We start from the raw sequence: 24326 nt of genomic DNA, 5'->3' as shown, positions 1-24326 counted from the left end.
AGAATGTCCAGTTTATTTACTATAGCAGCTCAACATTAAAACTGCCATGGAATTTGCTACAAATTTGGGTCCTTCGAATATTTTATGTGGAACAATGCTAGACCTATTCTCAGGTTGGCTTCATCAACCTCTTCGATGGTGGGTCCAGAGGAGGCACCACCAGAGGGAGCAGCTCCACCACCAGGGAAGCCTCCAGGCATTCCTCCTGGCATGCCCCCTGCACTCTGGTACAGTTTGGTAATGATGGGATTGCAGACCTTCTCCAGCTTTTTCTGCTGGTGTTCAGATTCTTCCTTCTCTGCAGTCTGATTCTTATCAAGCCAATTGATGATTTCATTGCACTTGTCAAGAATCTTCTGTTTGTCCTCATCATTGATCTTGCCCTGAAGTTTTTCATCTTCAACAGTTGCTTTCATGTTGAGTGCGTAAGACTCAAGTGAATTCTTGGAAGACACCTTGTCCCACTGTTTCTCAGAATTCAGCTTTGTACTTCTCAGCTTCCTGGACCATGCGCTCAATGTCTTCCTTGCTCAAGCGGCCCTTGTTGTTAGTGCTATTTTTAAAATATTTTATTTATTTATTTGACAGCAGTGGGGTTGGGAGAGCAAAAGAGGGAGAGGGAGAAGCAGGCTCTCCGCTGAGCAAGAAGCCTGACATGCGGCTCAATCCCAGGACCCCAGGATCATGTGCTATTTTCCTGTGCTATTATCCACAGCAGAGACATTGAGGATACTATTAGCATCAAACCCCACCTTCTAGACGTATTGCAAATCAATTAACCTACCTCCAGTTCCTGGCACCACTTTAGGTCCAAGCCTGAATCATTTCTCACTTGTATTATGAAAGTATGCCTCTCTCAAGTTTACTCCTTATATACAATATGAGTGATCTTTGTAAAATTGAAACCAAATTTAAGAGTTTCAACTCTAAAGTAGTTTTTCAATAAAGTGTATGTTTCTTAACATGATTCTCAAGGCCATCTCCAGTCCCATCACATGCCGCATTATAATCTATTTAAGCCATTCTGGCCTTTGGTATCTTGAACTCTCACACTATCTCTTCCGGAATGGAGTACATTTGGAAATAGTGCTTTCTCACCACTGGAAATATTGATCTGCCATCACTCCCTGACCACACTATCTAAAGTAATACACAATATTTATCCACTCATTCCCTATTGTAAGTACCCTAATTATTCCCCCTTATAATACTTCTACTTTTCGGGCGCCTGGGTGGCTCAGTCGGTTAAGCGACTGCCTTCGGCTCGGGTCATGATCCTGGAGTCCCTGGATCGAGTCCCGCATGGGGCTCCCTGCTCAGCGGGGAGTCTGCTTCTCCCTCTGACCCTCCCCCATCTCATGCTCTCTCTCTCTGTCTCATTCTCTCTCTCAAATAAATAAAATCTTTAAAAAAAATACTTCTACTTTTCTTCTTTTTGTGTGTGTGTATTTGAATATACTTCCACGAAGCACAGACTAGATTCACCTTCTTCACATTTTTGTCCTCATTACCTGTGTATTGCTGCGCACAGAAGTCATTTAGTAAATATTTTAATAAATCAAACATGGACTGGATGATCATTTAGCAATAATAAAGACGAATAAAAGAACATTTAAGGTCCCTTTCATCTTCATACAGTTATGGAAACATTGTCCCATATTTTATTATCAATATTCTCAGACTCAAATCAGCCCTCAGTGTTAATGAGAAAACAAAAGATCAGATCTTGTCCCCACAATGAGATTTTACCCAATGGCAACGAAGAGAATACCAGTAAGTGAAGAGAAACACCTTATAGTGCTTTTTCTTTTGGCCTTTTAACGTTCTACTTTGTGTCTTAATTTATATTGTATTTCAACTTTTTCAAGTATTTTCAGTTGCAATGTTTTCAAGTCTCATTTTTGTTTTCTTGCCCATTTCTTTTTTTTTTTTTTTTTAAGATTTTATTTATTTGACAGAGCACAAGCAGAGGGAGAGAGAGGGAGAAGCAGATTCTCTACTGAGCAAGGAGCCCAATATGGGACTCGATCCCAGGACCCTGGGATCATGACCTGGGCCAAAGGCAGCCGCTTAACCGACTGAGCCACCCAGGCGTCCCTTGCCCATTTCTAAATCCTTCTCACTAAATTATCTTTCTTCTTCCCTTATAATTTTTCTCTCCTTTTTCCTTTGCCTATCACTAAACAATCATGTGGCATTAGCTAAGAATCCTAACATGATGGGACCTGGTGTAGTGGGAATGGCAATTGGTATTCAGCATCCATTCCAACTTCTTCCTAAAAGTGAAAGAAATTTCAAGGACTGGAAAGATAAGTACTTTATTTCTTCTATCTCTTATAGGATTCTGGATTCAAATTAATTTCCATCAATTAGAGGGACTTGCCCAAGATTAATTGAGTTGGGCTGTTTTTTTCTTATTTCTTATTTCTGTTATGACTGATCAGGACTTTTGTGGAGCCCTTGGGTAGCACCACAGCAGCATTCCAGTGTCCAGTGCCTTATACCTCATACCTAGATACCTTTCTGTCTCTGGGCAAAGCCATGGAGATGTGTTCTCGAAGTCGAAGTGTCTTGTGGCAGCCTCTGTATTAGCCTCTCTATGCCTCAGTTTCCAATTTAAACTGAGGGGGACAGAAAGATGAAAAGCCATCTCTTTGTTTTTTACCATAAAACTACTTTTTCAAATGAAATCTTATGCAGAAGCCCAGTATATGAAACAGATAAGAACAGAGCCAGTGAGACTGAACGGAATGAGTGGCGTGGAATCCTACCTACTCTGATGAGCCTCAAGGAGTTAATTTGAATATCACTGGATAATCTGAAGCAGAAATTCCCAATCTGCCTGTATTTTGGAATCATCTGAAGAGATGATTAGTTTTGTTTCTAATGCTGTTGTCCTGGTCTCTTTTCCAAAAAGTCTACTATTGGGACCAAGCAGGTGTATTTTTTTTAAATCTCCCCAGATCACTCTAATATGCAGCCAGGATTGGAAATAACTTCTCCAGATAGCTTTTTTTCTGATTCTGAGCACTCAGCTTTTCACTGCTTTTCTTCTTCTTCTTTTTTTTTTTGTCTTATATGTATTTTTAAATGAATTTATTATTTAAAAACTTCTCAAAAAAAGAAAATACCAAGTCTGTAAGTTTTCTCTGGTGAATTCTATCAAACACTAAAGGAATAAATAACATCAGTGCTACACAATCTGTTTTTTAGAAAATTGCAGGAGGAATCATTCCCCATCTCATTCTGTGAGGCTTGCATAAACATAATACCAACCCCAGCAAAGATATTACAAAAAGGGAAATTTCAAAGCAATATCTCTCATGATTAATCCTTTACAAAGTATTAGAAAATCAAATTCAACTATACACAAAATGGATACAATATGTTCAAATCGGGTTTATCCCAGGAAAGTAGAGTTGACTTAATATTAAAAAAAAAAATCATTTAGTGAAATTCAACATACTAAAAAAAAAAAAAGAAAAAACAACACGATTAATTCATGATTAATTCAATAATTAATCAATAATTTGATTAATTCAAAACAACATGATTAATTCAAGACATAAAAAGCTTTTGGAAAAAATCAACACTGATTCATGAAAAATCTGGCAAACTAGGAATAGCATAGAATTTCCTCCAACTACTAAAGAATATCTATGAAAACTGTTCCTCCAACATCATACCATTTTTTTAAATTCTGGGGCTTTATTTTTTATTTTTTAACATTTTTTAATTTAAATTCAATTAATTAATGTATAATATATTATTGGTTTCAGAGGTACAGGCTTGTGATTCATCAGTCTTATATAATACCCAGTACTCATTACATCACATGCTCTCCTTAATGTCCATCATCCAGTTACCCCATCCCTCCACCCCTTTTCCCTCCAGCTACCCTCAGTGTTTCCCATTGCTTTTCAATAAGGCAAATCTCTCCTCTCATTCTGGGGCCTTGAGTTTTCTTTCCCAACCTACAGCTTTTCCAGAGGTCCTTGGATTTCACCAAATTCTTACCTTTCATTATACCTCTATTCTTTTATGTTACCCAGCTGGTCCAAAACCAGTGTCAGTTTCCAAAACAAAACACTATCTGTTTCTTAGGTCTTTATTGTGGTTTTGTTGTTCTTTAATACAAATTTATATAGAATAATAATATAATGATTAATAGACGGGACTTGGAGTCAGAATTAGGTTATTTTATATCTCTTCTCTTTATTACTTCTGTAGCTTACTCACCCTTTGGAGAAGTTAGGGGACAATGATAATCTTCTACATAGAATCATTGTAATGATTTGGTAGGGTGATACCTACAAAATGTCTAGTACATAGAAAGTGCTCAAAATTGCTCACTGTTATGGTTACCAAATACATAAATAAAACATTATTCAATTTTTGTCTCTTCATAGAAATTAAATAACTGACTTTTGAACCATATAATGAAGTGTGGATGGTTTCATTCAGTCTACTCAACTAATATTTTTTAAGTACCTGTTATGTACTGTGCAAGGAACGAAATAGTCATCTGCCTTTAAATATCCTAAGTGTTAATGGGCAAAGATTCTATCAATTTAAAATGAGAAATATTCATTAGGATGAAGGAACCAGATATCAAGAGGGTTGAATCTGGTCTAACATAGTTGTTTGACCTGCCCTGTGTTGCCACATATTTCTTTTAATTGGCCCTCAAACATTTTTTTAAAGATTTATTTATTTGAGAGAGAGAGAGAGCACACTTAACCTGTTCTGGGTTAAGTGTATTTGGGGCCAATTGAAAATGTTATTTGCTTGATCTCAAGATTTGCTTCTTTACTTAACTCCTTTAGAAAATAGATTTGGCTTCATTTTTCTAAATGTGGGGTTTTCTCCTGAAGTTTCTTCCATTTAAAAAAATTTAAACCCCACATTTCCCACTAGTGTTTCGTTTCCCACTAGTGTACCAGGAATTGTGATCAGAGACACTTGACTGGGTTGTTACTATCAAAGCACTTAGTAGGTTAACAGAGAATAGACATGGAATAAAAGGTAAAAGGAAGTTAGATTCTAAAGGAACATGAGAGTTTGGGAATCTAAGTATTGAGGCAGAATGCTTCAGAAGATAATACAAAATTTTCAGCACAAGAAGTAGCCAGAGTTCAAATATGAAACAGGGAATTGCTGTTGAAAATCAACTCCATTGTTTGTTGTGGTAATTACCCACTCCCTGCAACCAATTACAATGATTAGCATAGCGCACTGGGTAATGTAATTTTCTTGGCAGGACTGTTATTGTCTATGCAGGCATTCATGTAATGCCCTTAATTTTGTTTAAAAAAAAATTAGATTTTAACTTAAATCAGCATTATCTATCATGATGGGAAAAAGATCAGATTTTGTCATTGTGATGTTTATATCAAGGAAGCCTTAAGACATGTCATTAAGGTACTTTCTTTCTAGCATTTTGATTATACTGAAATTAGGTAATCAGTGGTGCCTGTTCTGAGTAGCATGACAAGTAGAATTAAGAATGAAAAGCTCTGGGAAAGAAAAACCAAAACACATCAAAGATTTCCAACACTTTACTCTCTCAGATTTTAAAGAAAAATTAAATTTATTTTGTAAACAGCTACAAATTACAATAATTTACCACTTAAACAAAAGCTACAAATTATCAAGTAAAATAAACAGAAGATTATATTTTTTTAACAGTATTAAAGTTTCAGCTATAACTATTTGTCTGGTTAGTACTAGTTACTATTTACATATTTCCTCAGACAATTCCACTCTTATCCTTTTATAATGGTTACTTTAATTTTTCAACATTCAACATTTAACTTAAATTTTAATATTTCATCCTTAAAATATTACATGAAAGTATTTTATAGTGTAGTATTTATAGTATTTATTTTTAATATTTATTTGTTTTTATTTTAAAAACAACAGTTATGATTTTTTATCAGCTTTATTGACTTATCATTGACAGACAAAATTGTACATATTTTTTTAAGATTTATTTATTTGAGAGAGAGAGAGCATACATGTGCACATGCAGGAGGGTAAGGGCAGAGGGAGAGAGAGAAGCTCAAACAGACTCCCTCCTGAGCGGGGGAGCTGGACACAGGGCTCCATCCCATCACCCTCAGATCATGACCTGAGCAGAAATCAAGAGGTGGACATTCAACCAACTAAGCCACCCAGGTGCCCCTAAAATTGTATGTATTTAAAGTGTACGGCATAATGATTTGATATATGTATACACTGTGAAATGATTACCATAATCAGGTTGATTAACACATACATCACCTCACATAGTTAAATTTCGTGTGAGTGTGTCTGTGTGTATTGAGAAGGCTTAAAATGCACTCAGCAGGGCGCCTGGGTGGCTCAGTTGGTTAAGCGACTGCCTTCGGCTCAGGTCATGATCCTGGAGTCCCGGGATCGAGTCCCACATCGAGCTCCCTGCTAGGCGAGGAGCCTGCTTCTCCCTCTAACCCTCCCCCCCTCATGTGCTCTCTCTCATTCTCTCTCTCAAATAAATAAATAAAATCTTTAAAAAAAAATGCACTCAGCAAATTTCAATCATACAACACAGTATTACTAACTATAGTCACCATACTGTATATCGTATCATTTTTTTTAGTTCAAACTACTTTCTAATTTCTCCTTTGAGTTCTTTGACTTATGAGTCTCTTAGAATGTGACTTTTAAAAAACTTTATATTCTGATTTAATATTAGACCCAGAAGTTGCAGAAATAACAGAGTTCCTGGGTACCTTTCAGCCAGCTTTACAGTATTTTATCAAAAGCAGGAAAGTGCCATTGATAATATACCATTAACCATAGATCTTATTTGGATTTCACCAGTCTTACAAGTATTCTTTTTGTGTGTTTGTGGTGTAGTTCTAGGAAATTTGCTACAACTATAGATTCATGTGACCACTACCATAATCAGGGCACAGAACCGTTCCATCACCTCAGGAAAGTCCTTGTACTGCCCCTTCCTAGTCACACACTTTTACCTTAACTCCTATCAAATGTCTCATCCTTAAACATGTTGTATTTCTTTTTCTACACAGTTGTTTTGGCCCTTTTAAATGCCCTTAATACAGTTTTTTTTAAGATCTTTTTTTTTTTTTTGAGAGTGGGGGAGGGGCAGAGGGAGAGAGAATCTTAAGCAGGCTCCATACCCAGCATGAAGCCTTACTGGGGGCTCGATCTCACAACCCTGAGATGGTGACCTGAGCCAAAATCAAGAGTCAGATGCTTAACCATCTGAGCCACCCAGGTGACCCTAAAGATTTTAAAGTAATCTCTATACTCAACGTGGGGCTTGAACCTACAACCCCAAGATCAAGAGTTGCAGGCTCTACTGAGCCAGCCAGGCACCCCTCTTTAATACAGTTTTAATATTGGGCGCCTGGGTGGCTCAGTTGGTTAAGCGACTGCCTTCGGCTCAGGTCATTATCCTGGAGTCCTGGGATTGAGTCCCACATCGGGCTCCCTGCTCAGCAGGGAGTCTGCTTCTCCCCCTGACCCTCCCCACTCTCATGGTCTCTCTATCTCATTCTCTCTCTCAAATAAATAAATAAAATCTTTAAAAAAAATACAGTTTTAATATTTTGTTATTAAGGCTCTTAGACTCTTAGGTACTGCTTTGTGAGATTAATTTTTGTATACTTTTTGCTTGGTTGATAATGTAAAAGTATGTTTGTTTGTTTATTGTTTCCTATCTTGTTACTGCTGGGTCATGCAAAATTACGGTCTTTCTAGATCCTTTCTCTCTTTTTAGCTTCTATCTATTCAACTATATATATATATTTTTTACTTTCTTCCCATCTCCTTGACAGAGGGAAAAACATGCCTTTCCTTCATTCATGAAGAGAAGCTCTCTGATTTCTTCTGATGCTTTCCATCTCCAAATAGTATTCATGTAAAGCCTCACCCACCATTAGTGGGCTCATCAAAGTAAATTCCCAGACTGATTTCTGCCTGACAGAAACTCTCTCCTTATTTAAAAAAATGTTTAAGAAAAAGTTTTGCCTAAAAAACTACCCCAGAAAATTTAGTTATTGGAACAGAAACTGTAATAATTAAAGAAAAAACATGAAACATAATTAATACTACATAAAAGCTCCTGGGAGGCTGCAGTGGCTGAAATGGCAACTATTTTGGTAGTTCAGGAAGTTCTTAGAACTGAAGGATTATCTTACTTTTAAAACTTGAAATTCAGCAGTGAAATTCTGCATTGCTTAAAAATAATAAGAGATTGTAATATACACTTCTAAAATACAAAAAAGATCTGTAATTGGGCACCTGGGTGGCTCAGTTGGTTAAGCGACTGCCTTCGGCTCAGGTCATGATCCTGGAGTCCCAGGATCGAGTCCCACATCAGGCTCCCTGCTCAGCGGGGGGTCTGCTTCTCCCTCTGACCCTCTTCCCTCTCGTGCTCTCTGTCTCTCATTCTCTCTCTCAAATAAATAAATAAAAATCTTTAAAAAAAAAATCTGTAACTAAACCTAGAGGGAAAAAAGAAGGTAATTGTATTAAACATAATCCAATTTAATTCTAAGAGCTATTTTCAAAGTTGTGTTTAGTGATAAGAATCTTTATTATGTTAATGTTCCATAGGGAGAGACTGAAATAAATGATTCAAATAATAGGTAAAGACCTTTGGGAGAAGAGGACAAAGAAAGGGAAAGCAGCTAAGATGAGTGACCACATGCAGCTAACCTTGGGGTGAATGAAGGAGGAGTGGGAATGTAAAATCTAGATAGATGGTCGAAGTGAACAACTAATTTTCTGGTTCAAGAGCAGATCATCCTAACAGAATGGAAAAAGGTAGACTTTGGCAGACTATGGCTGAAAATAATTAGGTTAAAGGATTGTAATAGATACTTCCATCTGGATATGGCTTCATATTTCTCGACATATGCAATCTCTCTATAACGGAGGCAGTTATGTTTAAAAGCAAAGGGTTTGGGATTAGATGACTTGAGACTCCAATTCTAACGCTTAAGGCTGGTAATAAATAGGATGAGTGAGCAACATGATCTCTTAGAGTTTCAGCATCTGCCTCAGTAAAATGTATCTAAGGCAGTACCCACTCAAGGGTGGCTTTGAGAATAACATTGGGACAATTCACTTAAGCAGTAAGCCCTCAGTAAACAATATTAGCTACTATTGTAATCAAAGATAACCCACTTTATTGTTAAGAAATGTTGTCACTCGAGGTAGAAATAAAGTTTATGCCAACCCCTGGCTTCCCCAGTTGGCTCAGTTTTGTAACTCTGCTCTTCCTGATGAGGACAAGAAATAGATCAAAATCTCCACATCCACCAGGGCATGGTAAAGATATCATCGGGGGGCACCTGGCTGGCTCAGTCAGTAGAGCATATGACTCTTGATCTCAGGGTTGTAAGTCTGAGCCCCACGTTGGGTGTTGAGATTTCTTAAAAATAAAATCTTAAAAAAAAAAGATACCATCTGGTCTCTGCTTCTGACCGCTGAGCTTATAAACATGTCCTCTATGCTGCAGCCTTTCCCTATATCTGTCCATCCCTATGAGTGGGTGATGCCCCCACTTGCCCCCAGCTTCTGATTTCTGCTGCTAACGTGGCAACCTCTCCTTGCATGTAAGCCTATCGCATTGATGCCCGTCAACTTGTGGAGCCGGTGCTGACCTAGCCCTTTTAGACCTGTGCCTCCAATTACTAGTTTCTAACTCTTCATCAGCTGGATCACTGCTCTCCTAACGTTGATTATCAGTTCCTCCTAGATTCCCTTGCTGCTATGCCTCAACAGCTAGATCAAAAGCCCTTGAGTACTAATCTGATCTGGAACATGCTTCAGTTTTCCCCAACCATCGGGATGGAGCTAACCTGCTCCTACAGCCTGCCCTATGCACCTATCAATTCTATTCATTCTTGTACCTGACACCCCACCTTTCCCTTTCCAACTAATTAGTATTTCCCAGGATGCCTCAAAGCCAAGCAAGTCTGAGTTGCCGTATAGAAAGCATGGATGGGGCGCCTGGCTGTCTTGGAAGCGCATGCAGCTCTTGATCTCGGGGTCATGATAACCCCACGTTGGGTGTACCTGATTTGATTACTACAAATAAATAAACTTAAAAAAAATGAAGGATACAGATATTTCATAAGAAATTGAAGCTTCGATATCATATGGCTCAACAGTATTAACTGTCCTACTTATTTGTTGCACAAATTTACTGTGAAATGAGAGTCTGTACACAAAGCATATTTTAAACTATAAATTGTAAAATTATAATGATAATAGACAGACGTTCCTCTTTCATTGCCAGCTCTCCTTTCCTTTGCCTTTCTGGTCATGTCTTTGCTTCCTTGACATAGCTACCTCATTGTATGTCTTCTCTCTCACTTTTTTATTCCCTTTTCCTTATTCTTACTTATCTTCTGCTCCCTCCACACACGCCCCCCACCCCACCACCATTTCCCTATACTTTTTTCATCCAATAGACTCCGATTTCTCTCTGGGAGGTCAGTGCTTCTCTGACACTGGTTTTCACACGAGTTCCCATCTTCTACCTGATGATGAACTTCTGTGCCCTCCCAGAAGTACTTGCTCATGATGGAATGGGATAAGTCAAGGTTTGGAAATTCATACAATGAAAATAAATGCTAATCTAAAAAGAGTGAAACTGAACTTTATGTGTTGATATGGAAAGATCTCCAAAAATGATTAGGTTAAAAACAAGATATAGAAAAATGCATATAGAATTATTCAAGTTATGTAAATAAAAAAGATACACAAGTTCTTATGTATTACATTTGTTGTGAGGAAGACTAGAATAAACAAACTGACACCTTTTTAGAGCCTTTTGAAAAAGTCTAGGTATTTTGACCCAGCAATTCCACTCTTATTAATAGACATTTTATACTGAAGAAATAAATTTTGTATAATTATTGCAATTTATTTATTGCAACATTTTTAATAGCAAAAAATGGAAATAATACTAATGTCCAATATTGAGAAATTAGGTAAATAACTCATGGAATATCCACAAGAAGTACAGTTATTAAAGTTATATTTTTGAAATCTACTTAAAGACGTGGGAAATATAATAACACATTTTAAAACAAAAACAGAAATTTACAAAATGAAGCTTACAGAAGGATTTTAATTTTGTTTATGTGTAATTTACATTTGCATAGACAATAAAGGAAATACAGGTAAATGTTTGAGTGGACATAACTGGGTAATGAGGTTAAGGGGGTTTCTTTCTTTTTTTTTTTTTTTAAGATTTTTATCTATTTATTTGACAGAGAGAGTGGGAGAGCACAAGCAGGGGGAGCAGCAGAGGGAGAGGGAGAAGCAGGCTCTCCGCCCACCAGGGAGGCCGATGCTGGGCTTGATCCCAGGACCCTGGGATCATAACCTGAGCCGAAGGCAGATGCTTAACCGACTGAGTCACCCAGGCGCCCCGAAGTTAAGGGGGTTTCTACTGTCTTCTCTGTCCTTTCTCCATTTTCCAATGTTAAAATTCTTCTATAATAATAGAGAAAGTAGAAAAGTTACTAAAATAATACAATAAAATAATTCATTTTTTGAAAAATTAGTGGGCTCAATTGAGCTTGGTTTTTTAGAACAGGAAATTTTGCCCTTTTTTTTTTTTTACCTCATGGCTGGTTTCTACATTTATATAACTCTGTCTACCTACCCACCTGCCTACCTACTAGCTATCATCTGCATATCTATCATCTACAACTGCCTGCCTATCCATCCATCATCTCTATTTACTTTCCTCAGCTGAGCTTTCTAAACAAGTTTGTTCTGGGTTTTGTGTTTTCTCTTATTTAGTTAATAGCTCTTACGGTTATAAATGACTGCTGCCAGTCTTGTTGAGTAGACTTGGTATGTTCTTTGTAGAGAAGGCACATATAATTTTTCCAATAATAAGAGTATTATTATCATAATTCCTTACCTCTCCAAATGTAAACTGCTTCATGCTGTATTTTGTTTAAATGTAGGACCACTCTTATATGCTTTTGAGTAATGATGCGTTATAAAGCACATTTAGCTTAGAATTCCCACAGCAAATTTGTAAAGACAAGCATGCAACTACCTACACTAAGAAATTCATTTTCCAATAAGTAGTTCGTATTTGTTCAAATTAAACATGGAAGTTAAATTCAGTCCTGGAAGATGAATTCTTCCACTCATCCAGATTGGTATTAGTAAAAACCGTTTGGAAAAGAAATCTGTTGCTCAAAGAAGCAATTTTATTTTCCCAAAAGAGATAAGATTAGTAATCAAAATATTGGTATCAATAACAATGATTTTAGTGCAATCTGTGCTCATAAATCATTTTCCATTCCTAAATATTCCTTTATTCCATTACTTGCTAATACATCTAGATGTCATTCTATTCATTGTTCTTTCATCTTATTAGTAATAGCATTTTTAGTAGAGACTAAGTACATTATCTTCTAAGGTGTAAGTGCTTAAGAATTAGATGCTCCCTGGGGCACCTGGGTGGCTCAGAGTCAGCAACCAACTCTTTTTTTTTTTTTTTAAAGATTTTATTTATTTATTTGACAGAGAGAGACACAGCAAGAGAGGGAACACAAGCAGGGGGAGTGGGAGAGGGAGAAGCAGGCTTCCCGCTGAGCAGGGAGCCCGATGCGGGGCTTGATCCCAGGACTCTGGGATCATGACCTGAGCCGAAGGCAGACACTTCACGACTGAGCCACCCAGGCACCCCAGCAACCGACTCTTGATTTCAGCTCAGATCATGATCTCAGGTCATTAGGTGGAGCCGGGTGTCTGTTGCTCCCTTAACTGTGTTTTCATGGTGTTTTCCTCATATATCCATTAGTGAAGAAATGCTTTGATTTTCTAAGTGTATGTCACACTCAACTGTAAACCCCTCAAAATTAGAAATCATGCTTTATTCATTTTTTAAAAAATATTTATTTATTCATTTGAGAGAGAGAGAGAATAGGGGTGAGGAGGGACAGAAGGGAAGGGAGAGAGAGAATCCTCAAGCGGACTCCCTGCTGAGCATGCAGCCCCATGCAGGCTCCATCTCACAACCCTGAGATCATGACCTAAGCCGAAATCAAGAGTTGGATGATTAACCAACTGAGCCACCCAGGTGCCCCCAGAAGTCATGTTTTATTCTTTTTATGTCCCCACACTTAGGATAGTGCTTGGTAACAAAGTAAGCAATCAATAAGTGATTTTTATGATTGAAGAAAAGGGCAGATGGTAAGAATAGCTGCTCAGAGAAAACAAATCGAGCAGTGGTTGAATCTGAAACTCTAATATTATTGTAATGAAAGAATTTCAAATATTTAAAACTTTTATGTTATCTTACTGACTAATCCTGGGAAGCATTTTTGTATAGGTTTATGTTTCTAATCCTCTGGCTCACTAGAAATAGGAGAAAATTTAAAGACAGAAACATTTGTTTAGAGCTTATATGTTTTATTTTAATAAATTTTTCCTAAATGGAAATACATATTAATATCTTCAAGAGATATTTTCAACTTTTTAAAAAAAAGATTATTTATTTATTTATTTATTTATTTATTTGACAGAAAGAGAGAGACACAGTGAGAGAGGGAACACAAGCAGGTGTAGTGGGGAGAGGGAGAAGCAGGCTTCCCGCTGAGCAGGGAGCCCAATGCGGGGCTCGATCCCAGGACCCTGGGATCATGACCTGAGCTGAAGGCAGATGCTTAACGACTGAGCCATCCAGCCACCCCTATTTTCAACTTTTAGAAACAAAAAGTAAGTCACATAAAAATGCAGATCTTTCTTGTATTGGCTCAACTAAAAGTTACCTATTTATCTCTGATTATTACTCTGAGTTGAAGTTAATGGTATTTCAACCAAGGGATTATGTATTTTGTATACAATAAAGAGTATTACCTTTGTTTTCATGTACTTTACTTTCTTCTAGTTTTTGTTTGTTTGTTTTGTGTTACTAATACAAAGTAGTTAGGAATTTAATTAAGAATTGAGATTTTTGCCTGCGCTGAGTTGTTCATTACCAGACACAATTTAAGAGTCAACTAAGGACCACTAAGAGGATTTGCCTTTGTGTTATGGTGTGGGGAAGTCCTTCTGTGGAAGGTAGAACAGTGGCTCACTATATCTGAAATCCCTGTGAATGTGTTACCTTACATGACAAATGGGACTTTGCAAATGCGATTAAGTTAAGAATATTTAGATGGAAAGAATTTCCATATGAATAAGGACTCACAAGAGTCCTTACATGTGAAAGAAGGCAGGAGAGGCAGAGTCAGAGATTTGAAGATGCTACACTGCTGGTTTCGAAGAGGGAGGAAGGGGACATGAGTGAAGGGTGAAGGCACATGGGTGGTCTCTTAAGGCTAGAAAAGGTGAGAAAACAGATTCTCTTTGGAGGCCTCCACGGAGGAATGAAGCATTGCTGACAGCTCAGTTTTAGCCTAGTGAGAACCACTTCGGACTTCTGACCTCCAGAACTGTAAGATAATAATAGTTTTGCATTTTTTTTTAATTTGAAAGGAATGTATTGCTCGCCATCCATAAAAATAGAGCTTTACACACTCACAACTAATGAACAAAATCCTACACTATCCTATTTCATTGTTTTAAGCCACTAAATTGGTGGTAATTTGTTACAGCAGCAAAGCAAACTGATACACTTCCCTTACGTTATTCTACAAATGCGATATTATTGGTAAGTAAAAAGCTCCTCCCGTCATGCAGGCCAGAGACAGCTGCATGGGAACAGTTTAGATAATCGACCAGTTAGTGTTCATCAGTGTGGCCAGGGTGATTGGTGACCAGTGAGACCAGCGAGAATATGACAATATATGACAATATGTCACTGAGTCAGGGACAAACTGACTCAGGCAGACAGAACAGGATGCCTTGGAAAGACTGAGTGACTTGAGGCATAACCTTAAGCGTCAAATGACCCAGAGTAGCCTTGAGAGTAAATGCCCAAGAAGACATGAGAAGGACAAGGCAGGAAATGGTACTCTGCTAACTCATGTATCATGTATTCTAGGTTTTTTTTTTGATTGATTGATTGATTGATTGATTGATTGATTTGAGAGAGAGAGAATGAGAGAGAGGACATGAGAGGGGGGGAGGGTCAGAGGGAGAAGCAGACTCTCCGCCAAGCAGGGAGCCCGATGCGGGACTCGAACCAGGGACTCCAGGATCATGACCTGAGCCGAAGGCAGTCGCTTAACCAACTGAGCCACCCAGGCGCCCTCATGTATTCTAGGTTTAACACGAAATGAGAAAGAATGAGGATGGGGTTCTATCAGCAAAAGAATACAGTTTGATATTTCATGGGCTATAAATTACAGAGCATATAAAGGAAGATCATATACAGAAATAGCATATATTGAAAAATAGGCAATCATTAAAAATACTTTCAATACAGGGGTGCCTGGGTGGCTCAGTTGGTTGGGGGTCTGCCTTCAGCTCTGGTCATAATCCTGGGACCCTGGGATCGGGCCCCATGTCGGGCTCTCTGCTCAGTGGGGAGCCTGTTTCTCCCTCTCCCTCTGCTGCTCCCTCTGCTTGTGCTCTCTGTCAGATAAATGAATAAAATCTTAAAAAAATATTTTCAACACAGACAAAATCGATAGACAATAAACTAAGAAAAACATTTGCCTTATTTATTATATGTGTTGAACTTTCAAAAGCTGACTGAGAATCAAGGGGATAGGTACTTTATTCAAGCTGTTGTAATAGAGAGAATATCCAAAGGGAGTGTTTCCTGGAAAATGGGAAACAAGAGGAATTGTATATAGCAAAGATACAAAAGTGGCAGAGTGTCAATTAAAAGTTTGGTGACTAATCAGGCAGGTGCTGCAATGCGAAGCTGCTGAGAAAGGGAGAGTCCCAGTCACCACAAGTGGGGGTAAAAAATGGTTCTCAAGTCCTAGAGGGCAACTGACAATACACGCCGCAAGATTTTTACACGTGCATGGTCTCTGATCTAGCCTTCCCATTCAAAAAATTTATCAGGAATAAATATCAGAAAAGTGTTCAAAGATTGACTGAAGTCATCCTCGACTTTTGTCTCTCATACACTGCATGAAATCCATCAGGAATTGGTTGACCTTCACAATATATCCAGAATCTGACCCTTTCTTTCCAAAACTGTAGGGGTGGCGAGGGGGGGGGTGGAGAGAGAGAGATTGGGAAGAGTGGGGAGAGAGAGAGAGAAAGGAATGGGGAGATGGGGAGAGAGAGAGAGGGGGAGAGAGATTTGGCCTGTTTTAGTTCATTACATCCTGTTCTTAGAACTGTAACTCAAAAAAGGAATTGAAAGGAATGGATTAGTCTCTTAGTACCAGGGAGCATCAGGGTCAGTGTACATTCAGAAAATAAAGTTTTACATTTCTCCACACAGGCAAAAGATAAGTATATTTGCTATATGAAGATAAATAAATTCTTTATAACTCTTTCTATATATTTCTTTGTAAGGGAGAACACCTCTGCTGTAATAAATAAACTCTGAAATTTCAGTGGCTTTTAACACAATAAAGCATCTTTCTTTCTCACAAAACACTTCAAAAACCATTGTTCTTGGGCAGCTCTCCTGTATGTAAGTGATTTAGTGTCTCAAGATACTTCCTTCTTGTACCATTTTCAACATGTGACTCCCACGGTCTCCTTGAGGGTCATTTCCTGCCATCTATCTTAGAGAGGAAAAGAGCTTTGGAGGATCATGAAAGGGAGGTTTTTATGGGCCAGCCTAAAAGTAGTCTGTATCACTTCTATGAACCTTCCATTGGCCAGAATTTGGACATACAACTCTCCTTAAGTGCAAGGATGGCTGGGAAATGTAACTTAGCTCGGTTTTTAGGAGGAAAACAGAATGGGTTTGATCAATCAATAAAATTTTAAATTAAACTCATAAATGAAACTTTTAAGTGGTAATAAAAAAGATGAACTCTCCAGTGGAAAAATGGCCAATACCAAGGATTAATAAAAATATTCAATAATCATTAAGCATAAAGTTAAATAAGTTACAAAAAAAATCTACCTTTCATATTAAACTATCCATATTAAAAATAATAGTCCATTTATTTTCCTAAGCTGCTGAAAAATGGAGCGTCCCAGTCACCATAAGCAGGGGTAAAAAATGATTCTCAAGTCCTAGAAGGCAACTGACAATACACACCCCAAGATTTTTACATGTGCATGGTCTCTGATCTAGCTTTCCCATTCAAAAAATTTATCAGGAATAGATATCAGAAAAGTGTTCAAAGATTGACTGAAGTCATCCCCGACTTCTGTCTTTCATACACTGCATGAAATCCATCAGGAAATCCTTTAGATTGACTTTCACAATATATCCAGAATCTGACCCCTTCTTTCCACCTTTATTCCTTCTTTCTTACCTATAGTCTAATTTTATTTTATTTTTTTTACCTATAGTCTAATTTTATTTTTTTATTTTTATTTATTTATTTTAAAGATTTTATTTATTTATCTGACTGAGAGAGAGAGAGAGAGACAGGAGAGAGGGAACACAAGTAGGGGGAGTGGGAGATGGAAAAGCAGGCTTCCCGCCGAGCAGGGGGCTCGATGCGGGGCTCGATGCGGGGCTCGATGCGGGGCTCGATGCGGGGCTCGATGAGGGGCTCGATCCCAGGATCCTGGGATCATGACCTGAGCCGAAGGCAGCCGCTTAACCGATTGAGCCACCCAGGCGCCCCACCTATAGTCTAATTTTAACACAAGTAGCCATTGTGATCCTTTTAAAACCTATGTTGTATCAAGTCCTCCTCTATCCTAGGCCTCCAAGAGCTCCAGTTTTGTCTCAGAGGAAAAGCCAGACGGGCTGCCTACGATCTGCCCCACCCAGGTCGATGGCAAACTTCTCTGATCTCATCTTTTACTCCCCCTCCCCACCCCCACTCCCCAGCTCACTTTGCTCAAGGCTGCACAGGCTTCCCTGCCGTTCACTGTCCACATCTCTGCTCAGGTATCAGGGAAGCCTACCTAGTTCCTCCATGCGAAAAGGCAACGTGCCCTCTCCACCTTTCTCTCCTATTTCTCCTTACCCTGCTTGATTTATCCCCATAACATTTATCACCATCTGATGCATTATATGTCCTCTCTCGACTGAGTGTTACCTGTCTTCTATCGTAATGAGGTAAGGGGTTTTGTAACCCCTAGAACAGTGCCTGACACATAAAGGCATTCAATAAATACTTGTTGAATGAATGAATAAAATACTGCAAAAATCCTGAAACATCAAAAAAAATAGAGGACTGGTTACGTAAACTGGGATGATGCAGTGAAGGGTCAGACAGGTAAGACAGAATCAAAAGCCTAGATGTGCGGAAAATAAAACTAGAATGTGGTTTTGTATTTCATAGGAGGAAACTCTGGGAATACCAATTTCTAAAGAGGTAACAGTTATTTTTCTTACCCAACTGGTTTCTGAAACCATAGGAATGGGAAGTTTCTCATCATAAAATGTGTTTTACATTTATCAACTGCTTCTCTGGTCTCGAAGAGGTTTTTCTGTGAACATGGGTGTCTCCAAGGGCTAAAAGGATTTTTAAAAAGCCATCTATTCTTTGCAGACTGTATTTGTCTGCTGGAGTAGCCATAAGAAAATGGCACAGACTGCTTGGTTTAAACAGCAGAAATTAATTTTCTCACAGTTCTGAAAGATGGAAGTCCAAGGTCAAGGTCCAACAGGGCTCAATTTCTGGTGAGGACTCTTTCGGGCTTGCAGATGGCTGCCTCCTTGCTGTGTCCTCAGCTGGGCTTTCCTCAGTGCAGATTCATCGGGAAGAGAGAGGCTGAGAGAGCATGCATATGCGAGTGAGCCCAAGCTCTCTGGTGTCCCCTTTTCTATAGATATCAATCCTATTGGATTAAGGCACCATTGTTATGACCTTATTTAACCTTAATTACCCCTTAAATGCCCTATCTCATCTTTGTAGCCCCAGCATTTAGTACCAGATACTTGTATTTCTTAGTCAAAAATGTTTTAATCAAGGAAAGCTTGAAGTTGGGGCAGCAGTCATATATTTTTCCATTCTATCTATCTATCTATCTATCTATCTATCTATCTATCTATCTATCTCTATCTATCTATCTAATCTTCCATCCATCCAAGTTATTAAACCAACTTAACTCAATGAGGTACAAATTAAGAAACAGTTATAGTTTCCTCTAAATGCTGTCCCTAACATGGCCATTTAAAATTCCCCCTTGCCTCCCATAACATATCTTATCACCTCTTGGGTAGATTCTGTAACTTCCTGGTCAATTTCAGTGATTAAAAATCCATTCAGTCTATAACTCTAATTTCATATCCAAATAAAAGATTTCCTTTTTCTGTCATCTGCTAGCATTGTGTTTTTTTTTTTTAAGATTATTTATTTATTTGTTTGACAGAGAGAGACACAGCAAGAGGGAACACAAGCAGGGGGAGTGGGAGAGGGGGAAGCAGGCTTCCCGCGAAGCAGGGAGCCCGATGCGGGGCTCGATGACCTGGGCCCATGACCTGAGCCGAAGGCAGACGCTTAACCGACTGAGCCACCCAGGAGCCCCTAGCATTGTGGTTTGAAGGACCTAAAATGGGAGGGAATATGGGCTTCTCTTCGTTCTCATTTTTCTACCTTAGGTGAAAGAAAGCAGTTTACCTCTGGGCTTCAGGTCCTTCCTTCCTTTTCGGTTGCAAGCTTCTCCAGGGAGTGGACATAGGGAGGAGTTAGAGGGATTCAAGCGGCCATCATTGTAGTCTTCCTTGGGCTGTTTAGCACTAACTGTTGGACCCACACTACCTGGCCATTGACAGTAGTCTCGCCATGGCAGGTTTTCAGATACTGGATTTCCAGAGGAGGCACACATGTGAGTTCTTTTTTTTTAAGAAGACTTTATTTTTAAAGTAATTTCTACACCCAACATGGGGTTCGAACTCACAACCCCAAGATCAAGAGTTTCATGCTCCACTGACTGAGCCAGCCAGGCGCCCCTCGTGTGAGTTCTTTAGGGACCTTCCTGGTCCACAGTGTCCTGTTTCAATTCTTCCGACTCTCCTCAGCTCTTGCACTCAGTGGTAGACCCATGGGCTCTTGTCACTGGGGGATTTTTTTGCCTTGTAGTTATTTTTTGTGTGGTGGTGCCGCATGCTGGCCCAAGCCCAGCTAGTTCTGTGGTGCTCACTTGGCCCACCAGAAACTCATGTTCTCATCAAAGCAGAGGTGATTGTTGAGCTACACCATAAGCCTGTTTGTCTTGCCTTCATTCACCAATTCTTTTTTCCTGTTCAGACAGACTTTAGGAAGATGGGCTAGCCTGTGTCCTAATTTGATGTACAGCTAGAAAATGAGGTGCTGGTTTTCCTTTCATGCAGGTACCCCCAGACTTTGCAAGTAATTCTCTTGGGGCCCTTCTCACTTGGCATTTTGGAAAAGGTTAGGAAAAAGCCACAGCAGAACTTCTCAGGCCAACAATTTATGACTCCAGTAATTCCCATTTTCCTCTTCCTTCTCTGGCTCATATGGATTCAGGGTCATTGTGGTTATTGAGGGACCGGTGTGGCTGATTTAGCATCTGCAAGTACTGACTGCTTCTTTGTCCTCAGCTTGGACCCTGGCTATCAGTTTTGGGTCAACAGGGAAAGTTTGACCCAAGTTCAAGTCACATATCCTCTACAGAACTTTGCATTTAACTCTTCTCTTTTGGAGGGCTCTTCTAGAGCTTATGTCTTACTTTACACTTATTAGCATCCTATGAGATGTAGGACAGCTATCCCCCATCTTGCTGATGAAACTGAGACATTGACAGGTGATCTAGGATTAATTAATTGAAAACAAATTCTTCTGTAACTGCAGTCAAGCCTGTAACCCTTCTCAATTGTTTTTGCAAAATGTTGCACCTTTTACAACTCCAGAACATGGCCTTGTTCTTTCAGTTATAACTTTGCTGGAGAAGTAAACAAAAACCCTTGGAGGTGAAGGTAAAGCTCTTTACCCTAGGCATAGCAGAGTACCCATCCTGCAAGCTTCCCTCACCTGACAACCAGTTTCTTGCTTTCCCAAGGCATGCAATAATTAAGGAGCATTCATGTTACATTCTATATGTGAAATCTAAATCCCTGTTCCCTTGGACCTGACGGTGTTCCTCAAAGTTTTTTAATAGGCATTTCCAAAAGACCTGGGAAAATTTGTGCTTAAATACAACCTCCTCAGGCCTGCTAAGATGCTCCAAAATTCTTGCATTAAGCATGCAGACTACACACAGAGATGCTACCCTATATAATTGCAAGGTAAGGTAAATGAATTAGTGAATTAAAAATATAAACATACTCCAGGGGTGCCTGGCTGGTTCAGGCGGTAGAGTGTGTGACTCTTGATCTTGGGGTCATGAGTTCAAGACCCACATTGGGCTTAGAGCTTCCTTAAAAAAAATACACACACACACACACACAAACGTACTGCAGACCATTGTACTTTTAGCTTAGTCCAGTCATGCTTATCCCCTGGTTTCCCTTCTAGAGTTAAAAAGGGAGAGTGGTAAAAAAGCTTATATTTATAGCTGCCAGGCACTGATAATTATATTCCATACATTTTCTCTTTTAATTATCATAAATACCCCACAAGGTAGGTATTATTTTCTTTGTTCTACAGACTAATTAGACAAATGAGGTATAGAGAAGTTAAGCTAACTTAACCAAGATTACCACTTAGAGGTACTGAATTCAAATTATATAGAATAATATTCAAATATAATTGATTTCCAAGTGTGGGCTACCCCAGCACAGAGGAGAAAGACTGAGAGATCAAGGGGACAGAGTGGAGGAACCATTCTGGTATGCACTGAGAAAAGCAGTTATAACCCTTACAATAAATATTTAATATGAACATACTTTACATCACATAGATATTCATAAAATATACTTCTTAAGAAGGACTTTCAAATTCCAATTTGAACTTCTTCCCCAAAGCATGGTGTTTCTTGAAGAACTCTCCTTTGTCCTTCTCAGCCAATAGAAAGTGGTAGAAGTAACCCTGTACCTGTTCCAAAACTTGGGACTCCTGAAGCCTTGGCAGCATCTACCTTTGCCCTCTGGGGAATGCTATTCTGAGACTGCCAGGCCATAAAGAAGCCCAGGATGAAAGTGAGTTTGGAGAGAGAGGTTCAAGCAACCCAGCTTTCTCAGCTGAGCTCAGTCTGCAGCTGAGCCACCAGATGAATGCATCTTTCTGAAAAATATTGTTATTTTAATCCCTAAGTCTTAGGATGGTGGTTCTTCCAAAGCAATAGATAAACCAGACAAAGTGGGACCAGAAGTACAAAATAATAGATTAATCTGACAGAAATTGGTAAAGTATAAAGCAAGAGATGAATGTAACAGAAATTAGTATTGTTCTAACAAAACCCAAAGCACATGGCAGTCTTCAGGGCCAGGCAGCAGGTGAATGCTGGAAAGGGTAGAGAGGAGACTGTTGGTGCAAGCTAGGAAAGCAGGATGGAAATTGCTCCTGGAGACCAGAGGACAGAGGCAGACCAATTAACTGTTGCCTGTGGTACTTTGGAAGGTAGTGAATGTACATAATGAACCTGTTGATCTCACTAACATAATTTCCTTGTAGAATATAGAAAGTAACAATTAGCTTCTTTTAGCTGTCTTTGATGGGAGGTGGCATTTTTCTATTGCTGCCATAAAAAATTAAAACAAACTCAGCAGTTTAAACAGCATAAATGTATTATTTTATAGTTCTGTCAAAACCCTGAGACAGTAAAAATTAAAACAAGATCAGTAGAATAGTATTTAGAGTTTATTGTACACAAAAGAATAGTTCATGAATGGGGTTCCTGGGTGGCTCAGTCTCTTAAGCGCCCAAGTCTTGGTTTTGGCTTAGGTCTTGATCTTAGAGTCCTGGGATCCAGCCCGGGGCAGGCTCTGCGCTAGGCAGGGAGTCCGCTTGAGGATTTCTCTCCCTCTTCCTCTGCTTCCCAGCCCCAAATAAATAAATAAATAAATCTTTAAAAAAAAAAAGAAAAAGAAAAAGAATAGTTCACGACTGGGAGTCTTCAAATCCAACACTGAGATGAAGCTCAGAGGCATGATGTTATTAGATGGCTTATAAAGTGGGAATAAGGACGTTGCTTAAATCTTTACAATGATTGAGTATCACAATGGAAATCGACCATGAAAAGAGGCCTCTGAACCTAACTTTCTTTGGGCAGAAAGCAGGAGGCAGGCCGAAGGAGAATATGGGAGGGACATTGCTTGAGACCTGGAGCCTAGATCTGAAAAGGTACCATAGCTTCCACAATCACCCTCTCACCCTCTTCAAACACTGCTCAGAGACTACCAGGCATGCGAAGAAGCCTGGAATGGAAGACTATATGGAGAGATGGAGAGAGAACCCTCCTGCCTTCTCCCCGCCTCCCCTCCCCTCCCTTTCCAAGCCGTCCCTGCTGAGCGAGCCCCTAGCCAATCTGCCAACTGAATGAAGCTTCCTGAATATAAGCCCAGGCAAGAAAGATAGAATAGCCACACAACTAATCTATAGAATCATGAAAAATAACAAATCATGTTGTGTTAAGCCACTGGGTTGTGGTATGGCTCAGTAGTAGATAGCTAGAATTGTAGCTTAAGTAGCTCAAGTAGTAAGATGTAGCTTTTACTAGCTCACACATCATCTGTTTATATTGTACTATTATTCCAGAAGACACATTACCTCATCCCCTGAGTAGAGATGGAAACATATCATAATCATAAAATGCCTTGGATCGAGATGAGTATTATTTAATGTTTATTGAGTAACCATAAACTATTGTAGAATTTTAAAGCTAGAATGAAGTGATACTCACCTAGTAGAAGTTTTTCCTTTTTATGAAATTTCGGATTGCTGCAAATATAATCTCAATATACCTTCTACCTTTCATAGTGTGAGTAATTTCCATTAGCTGTGTCACCCTCTAATGAGTTCTGAAATGGATAGAGAAGCCATATAAAGAACTAAAGAAAGAAAAAAAAAGTCCTTTATACCTGGGCAATAAAGAAACCCTAGTTGTAGAGAAATAATGGAACAATAAAAACACTGGTCAGATGGCAAAACTGTCATCTTCATAAAAAAATCAAGACATGCTCAACGCTTTTCCTGCTAACAATTTGCTTTAGTAAGATTCTGGTACTGTGTAGGATTTCCTCATACACTCCTTTGCTTATTTATTTGGCAAATATTTATCCAATCCTTCTTAATTTGCCAGGCATTGCGTTAGATACTGGAGACACAATAGTGAATGAGTTAGTTACAGTTTCTGACTCACAAAGTCAGTTGGGAATAAAGGGCAGGTGGATAATGGAAATGTAA

General features: G+C 38.9%; 1 protein-coding gene and 1 long non-coding RNA gene across 2 annotated transcripts; both read right to left on the bottom strand.

Moving 5' to 3' along the window:
* Positions 1 to 2650, bottom strand: LOC118015401 (heat shock cognate 71 kDa protein-like). Its single transcript, XM_035012261.1, has 2 exons — positions 2520 to 2650; positions 1 to 525 (listed from the first exon to the last, which is right to left on the bottom strand). The coding sequence occupies exons 1-2, from the start codon at positions 2648 to 2650 to the stop codon at positions 57 to 59; spliced, it is 600 nt and encodes a 199-aa protein (XP_034868152.1). The 3' UTR covers positions 1 to 56.
* An 8833-nt stretch (positions 2651 to 11483) lies between these two features.
* On the bottom strand, positions 11484 to 23930 carry LOC118014747. The gene is made up of 3 exons (XR_004680367.1): positions 23824 to 23930; positions 18649 to 18791; positions 11484 to 11502 (listed from the first exon to the last, which is right to left on the bottom strand). It is a non-coding gene; the product is annotated as an uncharacterized LOC118014747 (long non-coding RNA).
* Positions 23931 to 24326: the final 396 nt, after the last annotated feature.

This window comes from Mirounga leonina, unplaced genomic scaffold, assembly GCF_011800145.1.
Source record: "Mirounga leonina isolate KUSES-001 unplaced genomic scaffold, KU_Mleo_1.0 Mir_165, whole genome shotgun sequence".
NCBI lineage: Eukaryota > Metazoa > Chordata > Mammalia > Carnivora > Phocidae > Mirounga > Mirounga leonina.
This window is presented reverse-complemented; position numbering and strand designations above follow the sequence as displayed.

Coding starts and splice junctions, on each gene's coding strand:
- LOC118015401 (XM_035012261.1), bottom strand. CDS start 2,650: ATGGCTTTTCATCTTTCTGTCCCCCTCAGTTTAAATTGGAAACTGAGG. Junction 526..2,519: donor CTTTGCCCAGAGACAGAAAG/GTATCTAGGTAT, acceptor CGCTTGAGCAAG/GAAGACATTGAGCGCATGGT.